Source organism: Pipra filicauda, unplaced genomic scaffold (genome assembly GCF_003945595.2).
Source record: "Pipra filicauda isolate LSUMZ 115617 unplaced genomic scaffold, ASM394559v2 scaffold8_size5757611_pilon, whole genome shotgun sequence".
NCBI classification, from domain to species: domain Eukaryota; kingdom Metazoa; phylum Chordata; class Aves; order Passeriformes; family Pipridae; genus Pipra; species Pipra filicauda.
Window position 1 is genome coordinate 675778 of NW_024105087.1, and position 20560 is coordinate 696337.

Genomic DNA, 20560 nt, shown 5'->3' on the forward strand with positions numbered 1-20560 from the left:
TGTGATGGTGGACTTGTTGCTAAGCTGTCTTGATATGCATCCACACTCACTATGCTCATACAGAGTTTGTCAGCAGGAGTTCTGCTGTGTGGCATTGGTACTGTTACTGTTGTGCTTCAAGAGGTAGGGGAAGAAGTGTCTGAAAAGTGCTGATCTTTTTTACTGAATTTTGGGTTCAGGATTGGCGTGTATGATCTACGCTCTATTTCTTCTCCTCCTTTATATCTGAAATGAAGTTTTCATTGAACCTTTCCACTGCCTTGGTACTTTTTCTTTAACAAAGTTCTGACAAAAACCATATATCTAGGTAGACATTTTATTTGAGACTTCTATGCAGAATGTTAAGCTGACAATACAGTAAATAAAGGAAACAAGTCCCATTTCAGTGTACGGTAAAATCTAAATTCTATAATTCTACTGAAGAGTTTTGTGAACAGGTCAGTCTTTAGGTTAGTACTATTTACTGGTTCAGAGAGATCATGGATACATGTAGGGGCAAACACTGGTTGTTTAGCTATGAGCCAGCTGGAGTAGTTAAATTTTTCTGCTGTTAATGAATGTAGAAATCTTCTGCACTTGTGTTATTTGATAAGAATGCAGTGAACCTTACACCACCTTTGTCTTGAAAGCTATGAAGCTGTTAATAACAGAAATAGACAGGGTTCACATATTTCACCAGTTTCAGTGCAGCACTGGGAATCTGCTCAGCCAGGCTCAAAAAAGCAGATTTTCATTTATGTCTTCTGCAACAAAGAAGAAGAAAGTGTTATTAACATTTTATGCCGAAAAGGCATTTTTGTGCTGTATCACTATCAATAAATTGGTACACTAAAGTTTCAGAGGATTCATGTAGGGGAATGCTGTCCCTGTCAAAAAACAAGTATGGTTGCTGCTGTCATACTTAAGAGCCATTCATTTAGACCCTTCTTGATGGTGCTTTCTTGTTTCTAGTGTTAGGTCTCCTTGATCTATTTGTGAGCCAAGAATGCCTTCCACCTCCCTCTTCATGAATGACTGACCCTGGGAATGAGCAAACACTGGCAGCAGTATATGTGTATTAAGATAAATTCTTGCAGCTTTTTCCACCTGTGTATTGTGACTGCTAAATTGTCATCAGAAGAGCTGGAAAAATTCTAGGAACAGTGAAGCCTTTGTGTATCTGACCTTTGACCAGAATCAGCCTCCCCTTAAAATTAGGGACTTACTAGTAGGATTTTGAACACATTTATTCAGTCTGAATATTTAGCCAAATGCCTTCTGTCACATAACTCTTCTGGGATTAACCTGTTTAACCCTTACTTAGTGGCTGGCAGTATTGTCCAGCTATCACTCAGGGCTAGATCAGAAGAAGGTAGATTGTGAAAGAATGCCTTATGTTGAGTGCGGTAATCTCATAAATCTCAAATTACTATCATGACAGCTTCTGTTCAGCTGCTGCCTAATTTTAGAGGTATCACCAGCACAGTAGTACCAAACTTTTTACTATCCTACAGAAGTCTCAAGGTGGATTGAGCTGAACCAAACATGTGCCTATCCTGTTTAGGATTTGGAAATTGTCCCTGCCTCTGCCTAAGCTTCCTGTTGCATGCAGTCTGGTGGGCACGTGTTGCAAGCGACAGGTTAGGTGAAATAGCCTACAGTGTGATGAGAGCATCTGTGTTGTGTATTGTAATCTAGAGTTTGATCAATCTCTGCTTGATCAGTGAAAGATCTTGGTTGTTTTCCCTACTTGGCTTGAGATCTTTAAATGCATTTTCAATCAGTATGCTTTGACCACTGATTTAAAAGTGCAAGCTCAATTAACCTTTCCTTTGGCACTGAAGGATAAAATAGAGTGTTTCTAGAGAGGCAGACCTTTTTCCTGTTTTTATGAAAAAAATGTAGAACCTTGCCCCTTTTGCTGTCTTGTCATTACTGTTCTATTTGCCTCTCAGCACAGTAGCCATGAGCTTCTGGTTACAATTTCTTTGCCTCACGTTGTGATCTGAGAACGTACCTAGTCCTGATAGGAACATTTTGTCAGGCACATCTGCCTGTTCGTTTGTGTTTACCTTCTTTAATCCCAAAGCAGTGGCACCATTCCTTCAATGCAATGAGTTTGTCTTGGTCTCCATCGCACTCCTGGAAGAAACGGGTTATGCAGTGTTCCATGGGAACCAGGGAGGCTCTCAAAGGCGCGAGCTCTGAGTGTGTTAATAATCTGAAAGAAAGAGCAGGTGTGTAGAGCTGTATTTCATTATTAAATCATCAGGATTATCAAAGAGGATCTAAGCTGCTAGAAGACATCAACAGTGCCTTTATCAGAGACACCCCAGTGGATTCTATTGTGCTTCTGAAGTGAATCTGTCCCAGGTCATTATGATGATATATAATACCCAATAATCTAAAATGTTTTAGCTGCTATTTGTTTGTTAAGTTTTGTTTTATCAAACAAGTATTCCTTGTGTAGTAATTACTAGTATGACAAGTAGTGACTTGCTCAAAACTCATCATTTATGGAGTTTTGCTGTTAATCCTCAGGAGATCAAGCTTGCAAAGGTACTTAGCTATGTTCGAAGACAGTGAGTGTGATTGTCATGAGGTATTGAGAGCCTAGAGCTTTGAAAAATGGATCCCATCACCAAGTGATATGACCAAAAGCCTGAAATCTGGGTCTTCTCAGAAGCTGTGAGCTTCCTCTGAACTGTGACACTGGTGTTGTCTTACATATCTGCTCCTTAAACTGTGGTAGTAGTTGAGAACTGTGGGTACCTCACTAGTGAATTAGTACTGACAGGACTCTGTCCTTTGTACTTAGCCTGTTGCTCCTAGCTTCAGTAGTAACAGGATTTCTTCCTGGTTCAGGGCATTAGTTGCTATTAAGACTCTGTAGAACTTACAGAGTGTAATACAGGATTATGCAAGGCAAGAGGATAGCAAATTCTGACCTAAGACATTACTGCAGGAAAACAATGAGGGAAGAAGTTCTGTGTTAGAAAGAGGAGGATGCTGGCTTCTAAGATCTGAGGGACTGGTTCTATATGTACAGAATCCTTTGAGTGGTTTAGAGAAACACTAAAACAGCCTGAGTTTAAACAGCAAATCAGAACTGAACCCAAAAAGATTTTTTTTTTTTTACCTGTCAACAGGGTGCTGATCAAGCTGATGAAACTGCCAGTGCACAGGATACACATACATGTGATAATTTTTCTCAAAGTCATGCAGGAGCAGCTCAACCGTGTGGTTGCCAGCCGCAAGGCGCTTGTCATTCTGGTAGATTTTTTTTACCTGAACACAATGCAGAAATTGTTATTTTTTGTTTAGGGATGAAGATCTGCCCTGAAGAGAACTATCCAGCAAGGAGATGTTTCTGAGAAATGAAACTTGATAAAATACCACTGGGGAAATGAGTTTTAGTGTTTGTGACTATACACAGCATGAAAACCTTGCTTCAGGTAGACCAGGTGACTTTTGTTGCTGTCCCTGTCAACTTTGGTAGTAACTAGAAAGGAAGTAAAATTCCTGTGGCTCAATTGTCAGACTCAGCTACTGGGGGCAGCAGCTTCAGGCTGGTAGGAGATTAAACCAGTGTAATCACATATTCTGTCCTGTGGCAAGCAACTCCGGTTTTGGTGTGAAATAATCTCTGAAATCATCTAATTCATACCACTTAGTATGAGATATTCTGGGCATGTCCCTCTTAGTAAGTGTGTAAGTAGTCTTTGATGTTGCTTAAGCATATTTTGTATAAATATTCTGTGACTTACTGCATGTACCTCCTACTTCAGAGTTAGAGCAGCCCAGGTCTTGGTTTAACTTAAACAATGGCTTTTTAGGCAGTTATGACATCTGTATCTTCAAAAACAAACTACTGTCACCATTTCACTTGACATAAATCCTTCCCTGAAAAAAATTGGCCCAATGGCAATAGATGCTCAATCCACTGTAAGCCAACGTAGTGTGATGTTGCAGGTCTACTGGATGATAGAAAGCAGCTCTTTTCTCTTAAAACTGAATGTCAGACTTATGTAATTTTATATCCCTTGAATATCATGATGGAGATGGTTAGTGTATGTGACTGGATTAGAAAGGGCAAACGATACCATTAACTGTTGAGTTAATGGTATATATATCAGGTAATGATATGGTTTTGTATTGATGGCCATGTACAAGGTGTGTCTCGAGAACAGAAGAGAAGCTAACTCTGGTTGGTCCAAGGCAGGCATCCTCTACCCCTACAAAAGTCACCTAAACTCTGTATTGTAATTCTGTCTCAAATCCTAGTGTGTGACTGCCCAGTGGTTCAGTCTCATGAGGTCATTGTGCAGTTTTCTTCATGGTGAGTCAAAGTCCTTCCTTCCTTTGCATTGTTCCCTACCTTCCTCTTCCAGGTCGCTTGAGGAAAGCTGTATGACACAAATCCTTTCAATTTGTGGAACTCCACAAGTGAGCTCTGGCCTGGCTGTTCCTTCTTATCCTGTCTTTTAATTGGTTGGTCATCCATAAGTAGACCAACTTATGGCTGCTTAGTTTCGTCAAGTCCTTTGGAAAATGGCATTGACTGCATGTGTTTGGTTATCCTTATCCATGTATTAGTTGATCTTTCCAAGAGGTTTGTCACAAAGCTTCCCTAAACAAGAGCTGTTTCATGCCTTCTCAAGCAAATGATATTTATCTAAGTGTGCCCTAATTCTGACTTGTCTGACTGTTGTCTGGAGACACTAACTTCAAAGTAATGCACTTGGTTTGCATTTGTACAGACAAGAGGGACATTCATAACAGAAATGTCTTAACTTAGAAGAAATGTCTTAACAGAAATGTCATAACTCAGCTTAAATGAGTGTGAAGGGACATGTAAGTGTATTTTGCAGCTTGTGAATCTAATTGAGTCTACATTACCTTAACCAGAACGAGTGTGCTCATAGGAAATGGGAGAACTCGTGAGATGTGAATCACTTTTTTTTCACGTGGTTAGTCCAGTTCTAACAATGTAACTTCATGGTCTTATTTGAAAAGGATTGCTGACCTTATTCCTTTGCTTTTCAGTTAGAATTCCAGAAGTGTTCAGATCACGTTCATAGTATTGCATAAGGATGTTTTTGAGCCAGTCTCGCATCCGGAGGGGAAACTGATCCACTTCATAATCAGTACAGGGGGGGATGTCTGTGCCAAATAGGAAAGCTTTTGTTAGCAGGTGATCTGTTAAGTCCCCATTTGAGCATTTCTGAGCCCAGTTAGATTTGATTCTCACTATCAAACTTCCAGTTAAACGTAAAATTGATGGAGCTGTTAATACATAAAATTGGGAATGCAACTAACGAGTTCAAATATATACAATTCTTTGGTGCACGTGCTTAACCAATTGTGCAAGCCACAACCTTTATATATCTGTGGAGCTTCTGAGCATAGTTGTGCAGTAAAAGTCTTATCAGTCAGTTGCATGAAAGCAGAGTTTTTGAAATCAAAGGAATATGCTGGCTGGGAGTGCACTTTCCTCCTACCATATACAGCAATTGATAAGCTTGAAAATCGGTTCTGGCTTTTAGATCTGACTTCTGCATTTGACATATAAATAGGTTTTTTGATGGTTTTTGGTTGGTTTGTTTTGGGGTTTTTTGTCAGGGGTGTTTGGACTGGACATTTTCATTTCTTAACTCTGTAAATACTGTTTTTCTGGTCAAGTTATTAAAAAAATATTCAGAGGCTATAGCAATGGGAACATATAAGACAGTGCAGGGGGAAGATCAGGTTGACAACAAATTGGAGTAAACATAGGAGAGATGTCTTTAGGTTTCCAATGCTTAATACTCTCAAGTGTGGGAAAAGTGACTTTTTAGACATGTTTAGGGTTTGAATGTCTTAATTAGCAGATAATTGATGCACTAGTGGCAGAGCACAGGAAGAAAGGTAATTTAGGGCTGGCTAATGGTTAAGGTTACTGGCTCTTTATACCTAGGTGAATGCTTCATAGAAAAACAAGCCTTACATTTGCAGGAGCCCATATAGTCTAGGTGCAGCTGGCGTCCCATTTTTGTGCCTTCCAGTTGACATTTGGTGCCAAAGAGTTGACATGTGCCATCATAAGTCTTGTTGTCCGTACCACAAACCTAGAGGACAAGTGAAAAGCAAAACCACTCCCACCACCACTGTGTTGAGAAAAATTATTGCCCTCATATGGGTGTATATAATAAAAGTATCATTAACATATGGTGTGGCAGTTGTGAATACCCACAGGGAATACGTGTGATCAGAAGTATTGAAAATCGTAGCTGTTGGATGCCTACATAAAGATTAGTAATCTGCACTTAACACACCCAGTTCCAAAACACTTGAATTTATTTTTTGTGCATTAGTAATACAGTTTGAGATGCTACAGGATTATTTCACTCAGTATGTACGAGTACTCAGCATGTGCTCTGAAACATCAAACGGATAAATAGAACTTTTAGTGACAGGGAAAAGCTATGATCCCTGAGAGACCAAGTGAAACAAATCAGTTACTGTGTAGTTACACGTGTTCATACTACCCTCGAGCCAAAGTCAGTGAGTTTGGGTACTTTATACTGACTTTTGCAATTATTGAAATCACTCAAATGCACTCGCATGCTTCTAGGGTAGAATTATTCTAAATAATAGGAGGGGGAATGTGTTGTAAACACTTTAGTTGGCTTTTTCCAGTGCTGTGCACTATATAAAATACTTACATGCTCATAGTCTTTGGTGGAAGGGCAAGCAGCAGGATCTTGGCAAATACAGTGGGGGTTCCCTTGTTTGTCCTCGTGGCAGACTTTACCTCTTTTGCAGTGGAAGTTCCGACATGGGTCTAGCAATCACAGTAAGAAAGAGCAACTGTTAGGGATGATGAGATGAAGCCAAGTGTTTGTCAGATACTACTGAAGCAAAGTACAGTCTAATATTCACCAAGAAGTCAAGTGCGTTTTTAAGTTTGTTAGAATTAAACTGGATCTTGTGTTGAATAAATCAAGCCAAACTTTAAGTGAGGATTTTGGTGAGAATTCTAGCAGTCCCAGGTTTGAAATGTTTGGGAAAATAATTTTCTCAGAAAAAGCTGTTTCTTCTCTAAGGACTGACATTCACTTCCAGCTTCCTTGTGAGACATATCCCATCTGTCTTTGCTGAATCAAGCACTGGCATTTGTCCCACTCCTAGCTGAATTCAAGCTACTGTTCTGAAACTGAAAGCTTTCAGTGCAAGGTAAGTCCCATCTCTGTATGACTGACCCAAAAATTTGTGCACTGTCTACAAATGTTTTTCACAAACAAATAACTAAATCCAAGGGTGTGTGGAAGGGGGATACTCTGGGAATGTAACCGCGATGCAGGATTATGCAGAGGCACAGTTCAGTCATGTGAAATTGTGTGCTGCAAAAGGCAGAAAAGAAATGCAGACCAGCAGATTCCCCAGCTGCAGAGAGTTAGGAGTTACAGGATGGCTTTGCTTGGGGCTTACCCAGGAGAGCCTTCTCAGTCCTGTTGCTGACACTTTTCATCTCACCATAGGAACTGCCCGGAGTCTTAACCTGTACAGTCACAGAGGCATAAACAGAAGTTGTGGTAAATTTGGGAAGAAAAAGAATACTTGGACAAAATTTTTTCAGGTCCAAATATAGAGCTGACTGAGGCACAATTTGCCCTGCTTGCAGCAGAGAGAGGTTGCTATGCAAAATGTGTGAGAAGAGCATAAAGCCTCTGGTGGTATTAACGTGCTCTTGTTATTTGGGGAAATAAATAAAGTAGGAGGTGGAAAGGGAGAAACAGGAACTCAGTAACGCTTGAGTTTCTCATAATTATTCTGTGGACTCTAGCCCTGCCTTCCAAGCTGTTCACTTTTGTATAGCAGTGTTTAAAATCTCTGCAAGAGAGGAGTGAACAGACTGTCCTAGTAAGATGAGACTAGGTTTCAGGTTTTGTATCTGTGTATCCATATTTATTTGCATGTTGCATTACACAGCCCATCAAGGCTGGAGCTCTTGCATGAATTGTGTTCACTTCCTTTCTGGTACAATTCATCTAAATGCCCTACGTGCAATGACACAGGATGAACCAGATGAATAAGTGAATAGAGGGGGAGCTGGACTTCTGCATACTAACAAGTTATTACACCTGCTTTTCTCAAAAATATAATTTCAGTCACCAGGAATTTAAATTTGGAACTGGTCCCTTTCCCCCTTTTTGTAGTATTTCAATTTTATTTTAAAGATAGTTTACCTTATTTTCACTTTCCATTGAATTCACGATCTGAACAGAGCTACTCATTTTCAGTTGTTGCTTGCTGTCAGAATTAGGTGACTCATGATCATAATCATCTGGTTCAGAGTGAATAAGTCCTTTAATCTTGAAATTTTGGTAATCCTCAGTCTCTCTGTGAACAGCAGCATCATCTTCAGTGGTTCCTTCCCCTTCATGCTCAGTACTGGTACTCTCCTGGTCATTACTCTGGATTCTCTCCTCTTCCTCATAGGCTGCTTCTTTCCAGGTATTGCTGGGATATTCCTCACGATCAATATCACCACTGTCATGACCCTCGTCATCATTACTGTCCTCTGTATCTTGTATTTTCACCACTGTGTCATGATCATTCTGATAGTTTACTTGAATATTGTCTTTTCTCTCCTGACTTTCCAGTTTGCCATCCTGATCTTCGTCATGTTTTTTTTGAGAGAGGGGGATTTCTTCTTTATAGGGCTTCTTTTGGCCGTTCTCCCTCAATTCTTCCTCTAGGTCAAATTTTTCACCGTGTCTCTTGCTCATCCGGGTTGGTCGGCTGGAGTCTCTCAGGACTTCATCAGATTGCATGCTGTTTCCATTCTGCTGTCTTTTGTATCGGTCGTCTTGGTTTCTCTGGTGGCCTTCATGCTTCATATCTCTGTAATCAGTTTCTTCACCCCATTCCTCGTCTTCTTCTTCTTCTTCCATGCTTTCTTCTTCATCGCTTTCACTGCTTTTTTCAGGCAGGCCAACTGTATTTTTGTTGTATTTCCACATGTTATGCTCACGATCAAGACTGAGAGCGCCCGCTGGGTGTTTGGCGTTGCCTGTAAGGTGTTGGTTGGCTGTATTGCCGTGTTTCTCATGCCTCCTGAGCTGGTAGTGCTCAGAGCTGGGCTGTTCTCTGCCGCTGCTCCCAGAGTCACTGTCCTGATTATCAGAAGCCAAACCTAGTTTATTGTGCAGTGCAAGGAAATTGATGCTTTTTAGGCTATTTTTCCCTTGATGCTCACTATCAGTTCTTCCGTGTTTCCTAATGGTATGGGGCTCATCCCTGTGCTCGATCCCTGGTACTGAAACCACTGGTTTTAAGTTTCTGTGACTGGGCAGCGAATCACCTTTGTCTACAAAGGTGTCTACACCTGTGTTCTCTTCCTTTGAGGCTTCAAGATGAAAATCTTCAATCTTTAAAAAAAAAAAAAAAAAAAAAAAAAAAAAAAAAAAAAAAAAAAAAAAAAAAAAAAAAAAAGAGAGAAAAAATTAACAACTAGATTAATAAATTTTAGGATTTATTTGAAGTTGGTAGAGTGTTATTTATTTTTACCTTGAATTGCAAAGCATGACACTGGCTTTATTTGTTTTCTTTGTATATGTTCCTCTTACTCTAGCCCAGTACACAAAATGAGTATGTTGTCTTATGAAATCTCAAAATGCTTAATTAGTAATTCAGTGTCATAACTCCAGGCACTTGTAGGCTGCAGTAATCATCACTTACCTCAGTGAGAGAATTATTGCTTATCTCCTGGGAGAAGAAGAGCAGGGGAAGAGAGAGCACCTTTCACAAGGTGTCTTGATAGTAATTGCTGAGGAGAGCACTGCATCGTAACTACTTCGTAATCAATGTATTTGTCTACTCTGATAGATCATTGCTTCCTAGCTGAATTCATCAGGAACTATTGTATTTGGTGGCAATGACTGTCATAAGCTCATTAGCAGGAGTCATAGGTGTTTGAGTGGCTTTTTTTTATGCTGTCAAGCCACTAGCAAAACTAGTACCTTCAGTGGAAAAGGTTCAAGTGATCGAGCAGAAAACAGGTACTAAAATGACTGTTATGTCTTACTGCAGCAATTACCTTTCTGCTGCTGGGTGAGTCCAGGCACTTCCAGTAGCAGCAATGACTAGTGTATTTCTGCATAACACCTATTGATGTTCAGTGTTGCTTATTGCTTGCAACACTATAGCACTTGATACTGATTTTTCTTAAAGCTTTTGGGGGATTTATTTATGAAAATGAATCCTTCTTGGCGTCCAGGTTGCTGGAATAGCGTTTCCTTTGGGCAGTCTCGTCACTGCTTGGGAACAAACACTCCACTAAGAAATACTTACACAGATTTTTTTTTTAAAGGTAGGATTAGAAATACTAATTTGGCTCTTGGCAGATCAGCTATATCCTATTTCCTAATATCAAAGTGGTATCTAAATGTTTTACACTTTTGTCTTTTACCTGGTAAATTTGCTGATGCAGGAAAAGTTCCAGCTCTAACTTTTTCAGGGAAAGATTGCATGTTTGCTCAAATCTAACAGAGATTCAGTTTAGAGCTTTTCCAAATTGAATGCACTATTCTAGAAGACCTTACAAAAAGTGATCTTTGTGTAGCAAAACATCTCAAGCTGATACTAAAACTTTTGAAAATTAAGTTTTGAGACCAGTGGTTTTTTACATGTGATTTTGGGCACTGCTATGTACAACATGTTGTTGTTGTTAAGTTTTAGCAAAAAGCAGTATTCTGTGAAGGGCTACCAGTTCTATAGATTTAGAAAATACCAGACCAATCTATCATTAAGATTGTCTATTTTGAGTACCTGTATTTCAAGCAGAAGTTTGGGAAAGATTTGGCTCATGTCTTGATGGGAAGCCTGGCTGTGCACCACAACCTTAGTGCAGAGATGTGCCTGGATGTGGCTTTCAGATGCTACTTTTTGTTATACTTTTGTCCCCTGAATTTAATCAACTCTTAGAACTCATTTGCTTGCAAAGGTCATTGGGCAAATTTCAGTCACTGTAGCTGTGATTAGCTAATGTTAGAGGACAGGTGGCCTTTGCTATGTGTTGCATATGCTTGGAGCTGACGATTCACTGGCTATTGCAATATTTTATTTTGATGCAAGTGTCTTCTGTGAGTTGTTCTGGGAGACAGCTGTAGGCTAGTGCTTATACCATAATTTCTTCTGCTGGATACTTCTTTAGGAAAAGTTAATTTTTTGTTTTTCATAATGCAGAGCACAATCTGGATTGATAGGAAATGCAATCGGGAAAGCTGTACAGAGTGGGATATAATTTATAATTAAAAAAAAAAAAAAAGGGTTAGCACCAGAGTTGGGATTTTGGATTTTTTGCTATAGACCACGCTCTGAATTTGGTAGTTCCAAAACATCCAGTGGCTTGGAGCCAAGGCCCTTTGTGGCTGAACCACAAAGGCTCACCAGAATGGTGCAGTAAAAAGGAATTTTAATTTGGGCCAGCCATGAATGCAAAACTGAGGGCTCTGTCATTAGTATACATATGTGCCATAGGGAGGGCTGCTGAAATCATCTGTCTCATTATCATCAGGGCTGTGTATGTGGCTTGTTAGCCACAGTGTACTTTGCCAAGATGAGCTGTACCCAGTGCTCTGCATTGTGAATAATGGAGCATATGGTGGCTAAAATTCTTATGTGTTTGAGCCCATATATGATCACTTGGTGTGATAAATTGGGGATTGCATCTTCCTTGTGTACTGGGGCTGTGAAAACCGCAATTTCAACTGTCAGTGGAGCTTGTTGCCTGTACAAATACGGGTAATGATTTTTTGTGGGGATTCATTTAAGGTAATTTATTTCAAATAAGGGAAACTTCCATTTTGAGCTTTCCTTTTTGTCCTGTTATAACTGTTTAATATGCAAGGCATGACTTGTTTGGTACTAATTCTTGAGGTGAGGGGGCCTACAATTTTTTTATCCTAAATCAATTTGCCAGCCACTACGTATGTGCTAATGTGTTTTTTTATTTGAGATGAATAATGTAAGTTACCTATTAATGTTTAAAGAACAAGAAGAGTACCTTTTCTGGAGTTTTCTGTCCATGAGTTTTGAGCTTGTGGTGTACGGCATGGGTCTAAAATAGATAAATATATTAATATCTGCATGTCAGTAAAAATCTTGTATAAGTCAATGGCATAACACAGAGTATTCACAGAATGGGAAATTAAGTGCCCAGTAATAATAGCATGTTGAGAACTTACTGGAATAGCAAAAGCTGATCCTACAAGACAAATGAAGAGAGCTACAGCCTTCATGTTTTTCAGATCTTGTAGAGGACAATAGTTAATGGTACAGTGGTAGGGTTTAGAGTTTTCCTTTCTGCAAACAACATGAAAAGAAAAAAAGTTAGGATTTGGGTATAACGGTCTAGAAATGACTGATGGAAGCAGTGTAGTGTCCTCTAAACTCAGGTGTTAGATCAGCTTAACTAGAGGACACTTTGGTCTTAGTTCTTTTACAGGACTTAAGCTGTAGCTGTGTTCACAAACTCTTGTAGTGTTACTGAAAGGCAGAGTTATGAATGTACATAGGTTCAGCCCTGTAAATATTTATCCACTCCTCTGAGATACTACTTTGTGAAATAAGTCTCTTTTTTATGTAATTCTGAGACAGTGACCTGTTTGTGGCATCTCTATGGCTAAGGTGTCTCCAGGCTCCTCTTCTGTGTCTGCAGTAGGAAGAATTTACTGGTGAAGTTCTGCTCAGCAGGTCTCAAAGCTCAGAATTGCTGTCCAGGCTGTTTGACAAAGGGGTACAGTCCTACTTTGGATACCACGAACCCAACTCTGCTGCACAGTGGTGTGTGTGGCAGAAGACCATGCAGTGCATTAGGAATTTCTTCAGTCTGTGCTTATATCCTCATGTGAGTGAAAGACAGGCAACTTGTTTTTTCCTCACATGTCACCAGCATATTTTCTTACTTTGCAGAGCACATGAACTGGAAGTGCCTATGGCTGTAGGTGTATCACTGGGAAAATAAAAAATCAACAAGTCATATTGGTTCTGTTTACCCTCCACTATTTTTTTTTTTTACTGTGTTGCTTTCTCATTCCTTTTAATTTCTCCAGGTTTTTGTTGGCTTTTTGTTTTGTTTGTTTGTTGGTTTGTGTTTTTTTTGGTTGGTTGGTTGGGTTTTTTAAATTACTTTTATATTTATACAGAATCAGAGGGATGTTTGCTTCTGTTTCTGCTCTCATTCTAGTGTCTGTTCTTTCTTGGAAATTGTCATCTGAAGTGTACACTTCAGAAGATCCCTGTGTTATACATGATTTAATGTCAATATCTTCTAGTTAATGAAGACCAAAATACTCATTAATGGGGCATATCTAGTATGCAAACCATTTTTCTTGCAGTAAGCTCATTTAGTCTCTAAATTATCTCTTAACTAATTATCTATTATCTCTGGCATTTGCAGTTAGTTGTTTAGGATGTTTTCAGAGGGAAAGGCAGAATACAACAAAAGCCATTAACGAGCATGTGCAAAATGCCTCACTGGGCTGTGTATGGGCAGTCACTTCAGATCAAGGCAAGTGTTGTTAGACTGAGGGTTATGCAGGCAACTTGCCAGAAACATAGGGAAATAATCTGATTTCATGTGTAACCCTAAAAACTGCATACTGTGCTTTTTGAAGGCCTGGCAAGTGACTGAGGAAAGAAGTATTTGAATGTCAGGTAGGCTTGATTCTTATTTCTTTCTGTTCCTGGTGAGCAACACAGCTCTGGGCATGTCACTTAACTAAGTTTCTTTTTCTAAAATTCTCATTTGTCATATTTGTTTTGGTAAACTAGTTTGAGAGCTATAAACTAAAAGCTCTGCATGTTGGATTTTATTTATAATTGCAGTTTTCTAATTTGGTTTGTGCCACTGTCTGTAAAATTGCCTTTACCACCTTTGCCCAAATAATGAAAAAGTAGTTTGAATAAATCTGAGCTGAGGTGGCAGGACAGGGCTTTTGCATTTCTTCCTCTTAGTAACAAGCCCACAGTGGGAAGAAAGGAAACTCATAAGTCTTGAACTACTAGGGAAGCCTGACCACACTGAACAAGTAGGATTGTAGTCTATGTGAGCATCTTTTTTTTCTAGTCACAATAGTCCAAAGGAGTTGCAAGGATTTATAATACATCCTTCAGTAGGATAATCTGTTCCAAACATTAAGTAGCATTGCCAGTGTTAATTCATGAGGTTTGCCTGTTTGACTATGGCAGAAATATCAATTCCTATGCAATAAGTGTCCTCTCCCATTTTTTTCAGAGCAATGAATTTTGGGGTTTAGATGGTACCTTGTGGCGGACCCGCAAGGAGCATTTCCTGCAAGCCCTACAGCCCAAGCCTGTGGCTCATGGCAATGGATGACAATGGGATTTTTATATCTGCTCATCTAGCCTTTCAGTGCTAGAAAGGGAAAGTAGTTTTTGCAGAAGTGATATAAGAGCTAGCTTGAACAGGTGCAGAAATGGGAAAGCTCTTGTAGGTGGTATGTAATATCTGCCAATTAAGGTGATGGTGATGAAAGAAATTAAACATTAGCTAATTGTCATATGATCAAAGGGTCCACATTGTGACTTTTTTTTTTTACACTGCAATCTAAGTGGGAAGACACTTAATTCTTGCTTTAATTTCCAAAATTTTCCTACCAAAGAGAATTTCTAAAAACAAGCTTTTGTAATATATGTTTAATAGTACTGTCATTAAAGAAAGAATACACAAGAAGCTATTTTTAAAAGCCAGGAGACATCTCCCTGGAGAAATTAAGTCATTATTCAGAGAAGTCGCTCTGCAGCAGAATCTGTAGGAAAACTTAGCCAAAAGGTGAATATGAAATTTCTTGTTTATGATGGGTTTTTTAGACCAAGAAATGAGGAATTTAACAATACTTCAGCTTTGGGGTATTGAATAAGCAATGCTAACTAGGTGTGCTGGGCTTGCATGGCGAAGTTTTGGTAGCAGTGGCTCCAGGGGTGTCTTCTGTGAGAAGCCCCCATGTCCAACAGAGCCAGCACTCCAAGACAAGGCACACTCCTGGCCAAGGCTGAGCCCATCAGCCTCAGTGGTTGCACCTCTGGGGTGTTGTATCTAACAAGAGGGGGGAAAAAACACATGGCAACTTTAGCTGGAGAGAGGAGTGAGAATGTGTGAGAGAAACAACCTTGCAGACACCAAGGTCAGTGCAGAAGGAGGGGGAGGAGAAGCTCCAGGCACCGGAGCAGAGATTCCCCTGCAGCCCACGGTGAAGACCACAGTGAGGCAGCTGTGCCCCTGCAGCCATGGAGGTCCATGGGGGAGCAGAGATCCACCTGCAACCCCTGGAGGCTGTTACCCTGCTGGAGCAGGCTCCTGGTAGGACCTGTGGAGAGAGGAGCCTACACTGGAGCAGATTTTCTGACAGGACTTGTGACCTCATGGAAGGGACCCACATTCATGAAGAACTGCAACCTGTGGGAAGGACTCACATTGGACAAGTTGATGGTGGACTGTCTCTTGTGGGAGGGACCCCACGCTTGAGCAGGGGAAGAGTGTGAGGAGTCCTACCCCTGAAGAGAAAGAAGCAGCAGAGACAACATGTAATGAACTGACTAGAACTCCCATTCCCTGTCTCCCTGTGCCACTGGGAAATTGGGAACAAAGTTAAGCCCAAGAAGGAGGGAGGGGTGGGGGGAATGTCTTTTAGGATCTGGGTTTATTTCTCACTGATTTGATTGGTAATAAATTGAATTAATTTCCTCAAGTTATTTTTGCTTGTGACTGTAATTGGTGAAAGATTTCTCCCTGTCTTTATCTCGACCTGCAAGACTTTACATTTTCTCTCTTCTGTCCAGCTGAGGAGGGGTGTGATAGAGCAGCTTTTGTGGGCAGCTGGTTTTGTTTCTGATTCAGCATTGTTGTCATCAACTGAAAGAGCAAACCTCATGTGACTGCAACGTAGCGGGTTCTCTCGCTTTTTGAAGGGCTACTCAGAAGTGATTAACTTGCAGAGGCTGTGGCTGGAGATGATAAATGCCTCATGTTTAACAAAAGAAATCATGAAGACTGACCTACTTCCAGCTCTAGCAATGGCAGAAAGCTCTGCATAGGCTATTGTCCTTGGACTTGACTCTAGAAGATGAAGTTGCCCAATCTGCTGCCATCACTGATTAGCATGGATGTTGTCTGGCATTAGAAGACACATCTGGAGTACAATGGTTCAACTTTGGAACTCAGTTTCTGACTGTGTATAATGGATATGAATGCTCATTTCATGAGGCTGAGCTTTTGTGAAATTTTGAGTGAGGTGAAATATTTTAAGACACTATGATTTTCATAATTATTAAAATGATAGAGAAGTTTCAAAATTGAGCTTTCATTCCTATATCCCCAAAGTATAATTGAGAAAGCGTGCAATGTGATTTTTTTTTTTTGAAATTGCCACACTGAAACTTTTTTGGACTGCAATAGAATTGAATGTCTTATTATTGTAAAAAGTCTCTGCTTGGTGCTACGTCAAGCTTGTTAGCAAGAAATGCTGTTGCCCATATCCTCACTGATAAATGCTGTTACAGTCCTGGTATCCGGGTATTGATTACAGCACTAATTTTCTGAGTGGATAGAGTTTTGTGTACAAATATCTGTGTATAAGGTGATATGCATCAGTAGGGAGAGGGAGAATTCTCTATGCAATGTCTATTCTTTCCATAACAAAAATGTACATGTGATACTCTTAAATTGCAACTGGTATAGCACATTCCTGTGTCTAGGTCTGTTTCAAAAGCCCTCGTGACAGCGTGTGTGCATAACTATGACATACATGTATAAGCTGGTTCATGTGTGTACACATATAAAATTAAAAGGCAGAGTTTGAGGCAGGTATCTGTCTGAGTAAAAGAAGAGACTGTAATAAGAAAATAAATACCAAAGTATTAAATATTCTACTAGTTCTGTACCAGTAAATGGCTGCTAATGAGCATTGATCCCCCTGGTGCTACCAGTTTTACAGGTGCAAAAGCTGTTAGGCATAAGTCTTTGATGGCTGAATGCAAAAAAGAACCCCAAACCAACAGTATTTCGGGGCATGTTAAAACAATTTTCAGATAAACCGTTCACATTAACTTAATGTACTTGTTTGATGTCTTGCACTTCCCTTCTACCGTTTGATTTTATTACATTCTGAGATCTGGGGTTTTAGAGTTTTAGGGTTTTTTTTTCAGAGCTCTGTGTAGTTTAAGACCAGATCAAATCAAAATCAGCTACTTTGATTTAATTTGAGAAGGGTCAAAATGAGAATTACTTAGTAGCCAGAATTATCACTATATCAGTTGGTGGGTTTCGTCATCTCCCAGAATCTGCATTTCTTTCATGGACTACATTTGCTACATGTTTTCACTAGATCTACCAACACGTTTTCAAAAGGTTCCTCCAAGACCAGCCACAGTTTCTATCTCTCCTCTCCAGTACGGGAAAAAAAGAGTGAAACTATTTTTTTTGCCTTGTCTATTGTCCCTAAATGGATATTTGAGGAGACTGGGACAAGTGTTGGGAAATCAGGTTGCACTGTGGCTTTCAGCAGGAAGACTATATGCTTCTGAAAGAGGTATGTATTTTGCTTGACTCCTGGTGGCCACCACAAAGCAATGCTTTATTGCTTTGCAGGGCCACTGGAAAAATAATTGTTCCAGCAGTAAGATAAAGGTCTTCCTCAACACACTAACTATACAGTGTTTTCTCCTACAAGGAACATCTATTTCTGTTCTAGACAGTCTGAAAAGAGTTATCCTTAAAACAGATGATACTGTACAAAGCTTCAGCTATTTCATGGTAAGTGGGAAAAAATTGCAGAGGGTTAGATATAAGGAATTCTAAGGCTTTAACTAAAAATAAAGAAGAAACAGTACCATAGCAGTAGAAGAGGTGCTCCTTCTTGGCTAGCCACTGATGAACTGGAAATCCTTGAGCCTTGCAAAATGTTGCTGCTTTTCCTGAGAAGTGTTTTGGTGTCTGAAAGGGCCCCTCTCAGCAAGTGTGTTGTGCTGTAAGCTCCAATGAAGGAAGATGATACTCTATGGGTCTTGGTGAAACAAGGAATCCTAGGCTTCCATGGGATGAAGCGGGGGGTGTAATGGGCTGGTGTAATTCTGCTGAATTAATTGAATCAGAAAGACCATTCAGTGTTCACAGGCTCTGGGCCAGTGGAGCTCAGCCATTGTGTGGGAAGGACATATTTAGTCTTTAGCGGGGAGGGGAGCCAAGGGGAGCGGGTGTGACAGTTTCTGCCGCATCAGCTGGCCCCAGAAGAGCTGAACTGAGGGATCATCTGGGCCAGTCATACTGTGGGCCTGGGGGACAGTAAAGCACAGGGGATGCCAGTCCCTGTTAACTTCTCCGAGTTGTTTCAGAATACTGTACATGATGCATGTAAGCCTGTAAGAAGGAAGAATCCCTAAATTAAAAATGTAAAAACCAGCATTGGTTGGAGAATCTTGCATAACTCTTAGGATTTTGCTGTTTTGAAGCTGTTGCCATGGCTGTGCTGCCTGTCTGCCATAGCAACAGTACAGAGCAAGCTGGTGAAAAGTGTGAAAAACCTCTACCAGTGGTGCCTGCCTGCAGCAGAGGCTTCTCGTTTTGCAAAGATTAATGAGTTGAATCTTTCTTTTTGTTTTCTCATTCCATTATTCCATAAAATGCACCACCTGAACTGGAATACTCTCTGGGAGATTGTCAGATCAGAAATAGCGAAGCAGATGTACCAGTGCGAGAACAGAGGCCCTTCCAGTGCTGTATGGAGTAAAGTCAGCAGGTCTGGCCTCAAATTTCCCATTCTGCCAATATTATGTCTTGCTAAGAAGGACACTTTCCATATTATGTTGACATGATTGGAAGAGAGGTTGAAGTAAAGTGAAATAAACCATGTGATGGGTAAGAATTGTAGTGCAAATGCTGAAAATTCGGTCACTCTGGATAAAGTTTTATCATGTGGTTTTGTAAAATTACAGTTTGACTGGCTTCTGCTCTGTTCATCCAAAAAGGTAATAGACATCGGGGAGGCAATTAGACAAGATAAAGTGAGAAATGTACAAAAATTGACCGTGTTTTACGTGGGCAACTCTGAAATTTATAGTTAATAAAAAAAAAAAGAGGCTGAAATCACAGCTGAGCCCTCTCTCTGTAGACCAAGCAGAAAAAAAACCTTTGACAAAACCCCATGAGAAATTCTTTAAATCCCTTTCTCTTTTATCTCTGCTTCTTTGCCTGGAAACTAATTCATGCCTATTGGAGTTGAAATTCTGCTGGTCTGTCAGCCAGTCAGTGTCTGAAAGGAGCGGGGATATTTCAGAACTTCACGTTTGTTTTTTCTTTTGTTGTGCATGCAGAAAAGATGATTTGTTTTATCTATTCAAAACTTTGTTTTGTGCTGTGTTGTACTATCAGATTATCTTTATTGGGGGACAAAAGATAAATGGTTTTCCTGTGATTTTTAAATATTCCAGATATGCATGGACTCTCAGCTAATAGAAGTTATCCATGTGGCTTCCCAGAAATTAGAACACATACATCAATGTTAATCTTATGCTAGCTGAGGTTCAACTCTTTTTCTCATAAGATTTTCAGAAAATGGCTATTAACATTGCCTTGAAATTGTTAATCCAGAAAGTGTGAGACTCTGAAGAACTGTGCAGAAACTTGAAGCTGAAATTTGTAGGAGTTTGAAAAACTATGTGATTTGTAGGCTTTGCCTGTTTCTGTGTTTAAACAGCTTTCTTGGAACTTACAGGGTGATGGGAAGGAAACATTTTCTTTTTCAGATTTTCAGATTATATCTGGTTTATCAGAGCTGTTAAATATTTGTGAAATGTTTCATTGAATCAAATTTTCTGCTTTTGTGCTTGATTACAAAATGCTTTGGCTGAGAAAAGATCTCTGGTTGTTTTCCAAGTGTCGTCAGGAGGCCTGAGCTTGTCTAGGAGCCATCAGTACCAGTGCTACAGTCCTTAGCCAGTCCCACTGTGTCAGGCAGGGTGCTTTTTGGAAATCCTTTCATTGATAGATTAGTAGTTCTCTCACCAGAAAAAGGTGCTGCACCATCGTGGTAAAGTGTGGAAGCCAAGTAGTTGCTGTGCTGGAAAGCTGCAACCTAGAAATTATTGTTATGACTTGTTAGAGGATTTCATTTGGAAACAGGATAATGGTATCCTATCCCCACCTCTCTTTTACTTGGAAGGAAGGACTTGAGCATGAGTGTGTTTTACAGCTAGGTGATCTCTTAGTGAAGTATATGGCTGCATCAGTTCTGGCTCAACAATAGAAGAGCATGAATTCATTTAATACCAGTATTACCCCAGAGTTCCTGATATCCTGGCTTGATCTTTGCTTTGGTTTCCATTTGTATTTCAGTGCTGTGCTTGTAGCCTGTGTGCTGGATCCAAAAATGTGGGACACATCTCAGCAACCACGTCAGTGGAGAGACACTTTCTCATTTCTGTAGGCTTTGGACTGAAGCCCAATTTAAGTACTTAAGACCAGATATTTCCCAAATTGCCTGAACCCTGCATGGCCCTTGGACAGCAGTCAACACATAGC

General features: G+C 40.0%; 2 protein-coding genes across 3 annotated transcripts in view; one reads left to right on the top strand and one right to left on the bottom strand.

Moving 5' to 3' along the window:
• Positions 1–302: 302 nt before the first annotated feature.
• SPARCL1 (SPARC like 1) lies at positions 303–18083 on the bottom strand. 2 transcript variants are annotated; one of them, XM_027725025.2, is made up of 11 exons: positions 17875–18083; positions 12210–12327; positions 12029–12082; positions 8208–9392; positions 7450–7519; positions 6684–6802; positions 5966–6086; positions 5006–5142; positions 3119–3267; positions 2052–2200; positions 303–743 (listed from the first exon to the last, which is right to left on the bottom strand). In XM_027725025.2, the coding sequence occupies exons 2-11, from the start codon at positions 12261–12263 to the stop codon at positions 715–717; spliced, it is 2067 nt and encodes a 688-aa protein (XP_027580826.1). In that variant the 5' UTR covers positions 12264–12327; positions 17875–18083; the 3' UTR covers positions 303–714. The 2 variants fall into 2 exon arrangements, with proteins under 2 accessions (XP_027580826.1, XP_027580825.1); XM_027725024.2 differs by lacking the exon at positions 303–743 and having other exon boundaries at positions 2020–2200.
• Positions 7174–20560, top strand: part of LOC113990034 (dentin matrix acidic phosphoprotein 1-like) — a 31323-nt gene continuing 17936 nt past the window's right edge. The window contains exon 1 of the mRNA XM_039391004.1: positions 7174–7194. The gene's annotated coding sequence lies outside the window, so the exon portion shown is untranslated. The remainder of the gene's footprint in view (positions 7195–20560) is intronic.

Excerpts from the sequence above, each read along its gene's own strand:
- SPARCL1 (XM_027725024.2), bottom strand. The coding sequence starts at position 12,263 with ATGAAGGCTGTAGCTCTCTTCATTTGTCTTGTAGGATCAGCTTTTGCT. Across the intron at positions 12,083-12,209 it reads GATCAGCTTTTGCTATTCCA|ACCCATGCCGTACACCACAA; the intron begins GTAAGTTCTCAA and ends TATCTATTTTAG. Across the intron at positions 7,520-8,207 it reads CAATGGAAAGTGAAAATAAG|GTTAAGACTCCGGGCAGTTC; the intron begins GTAAACTATCTT and ends GTGACTGTACAG.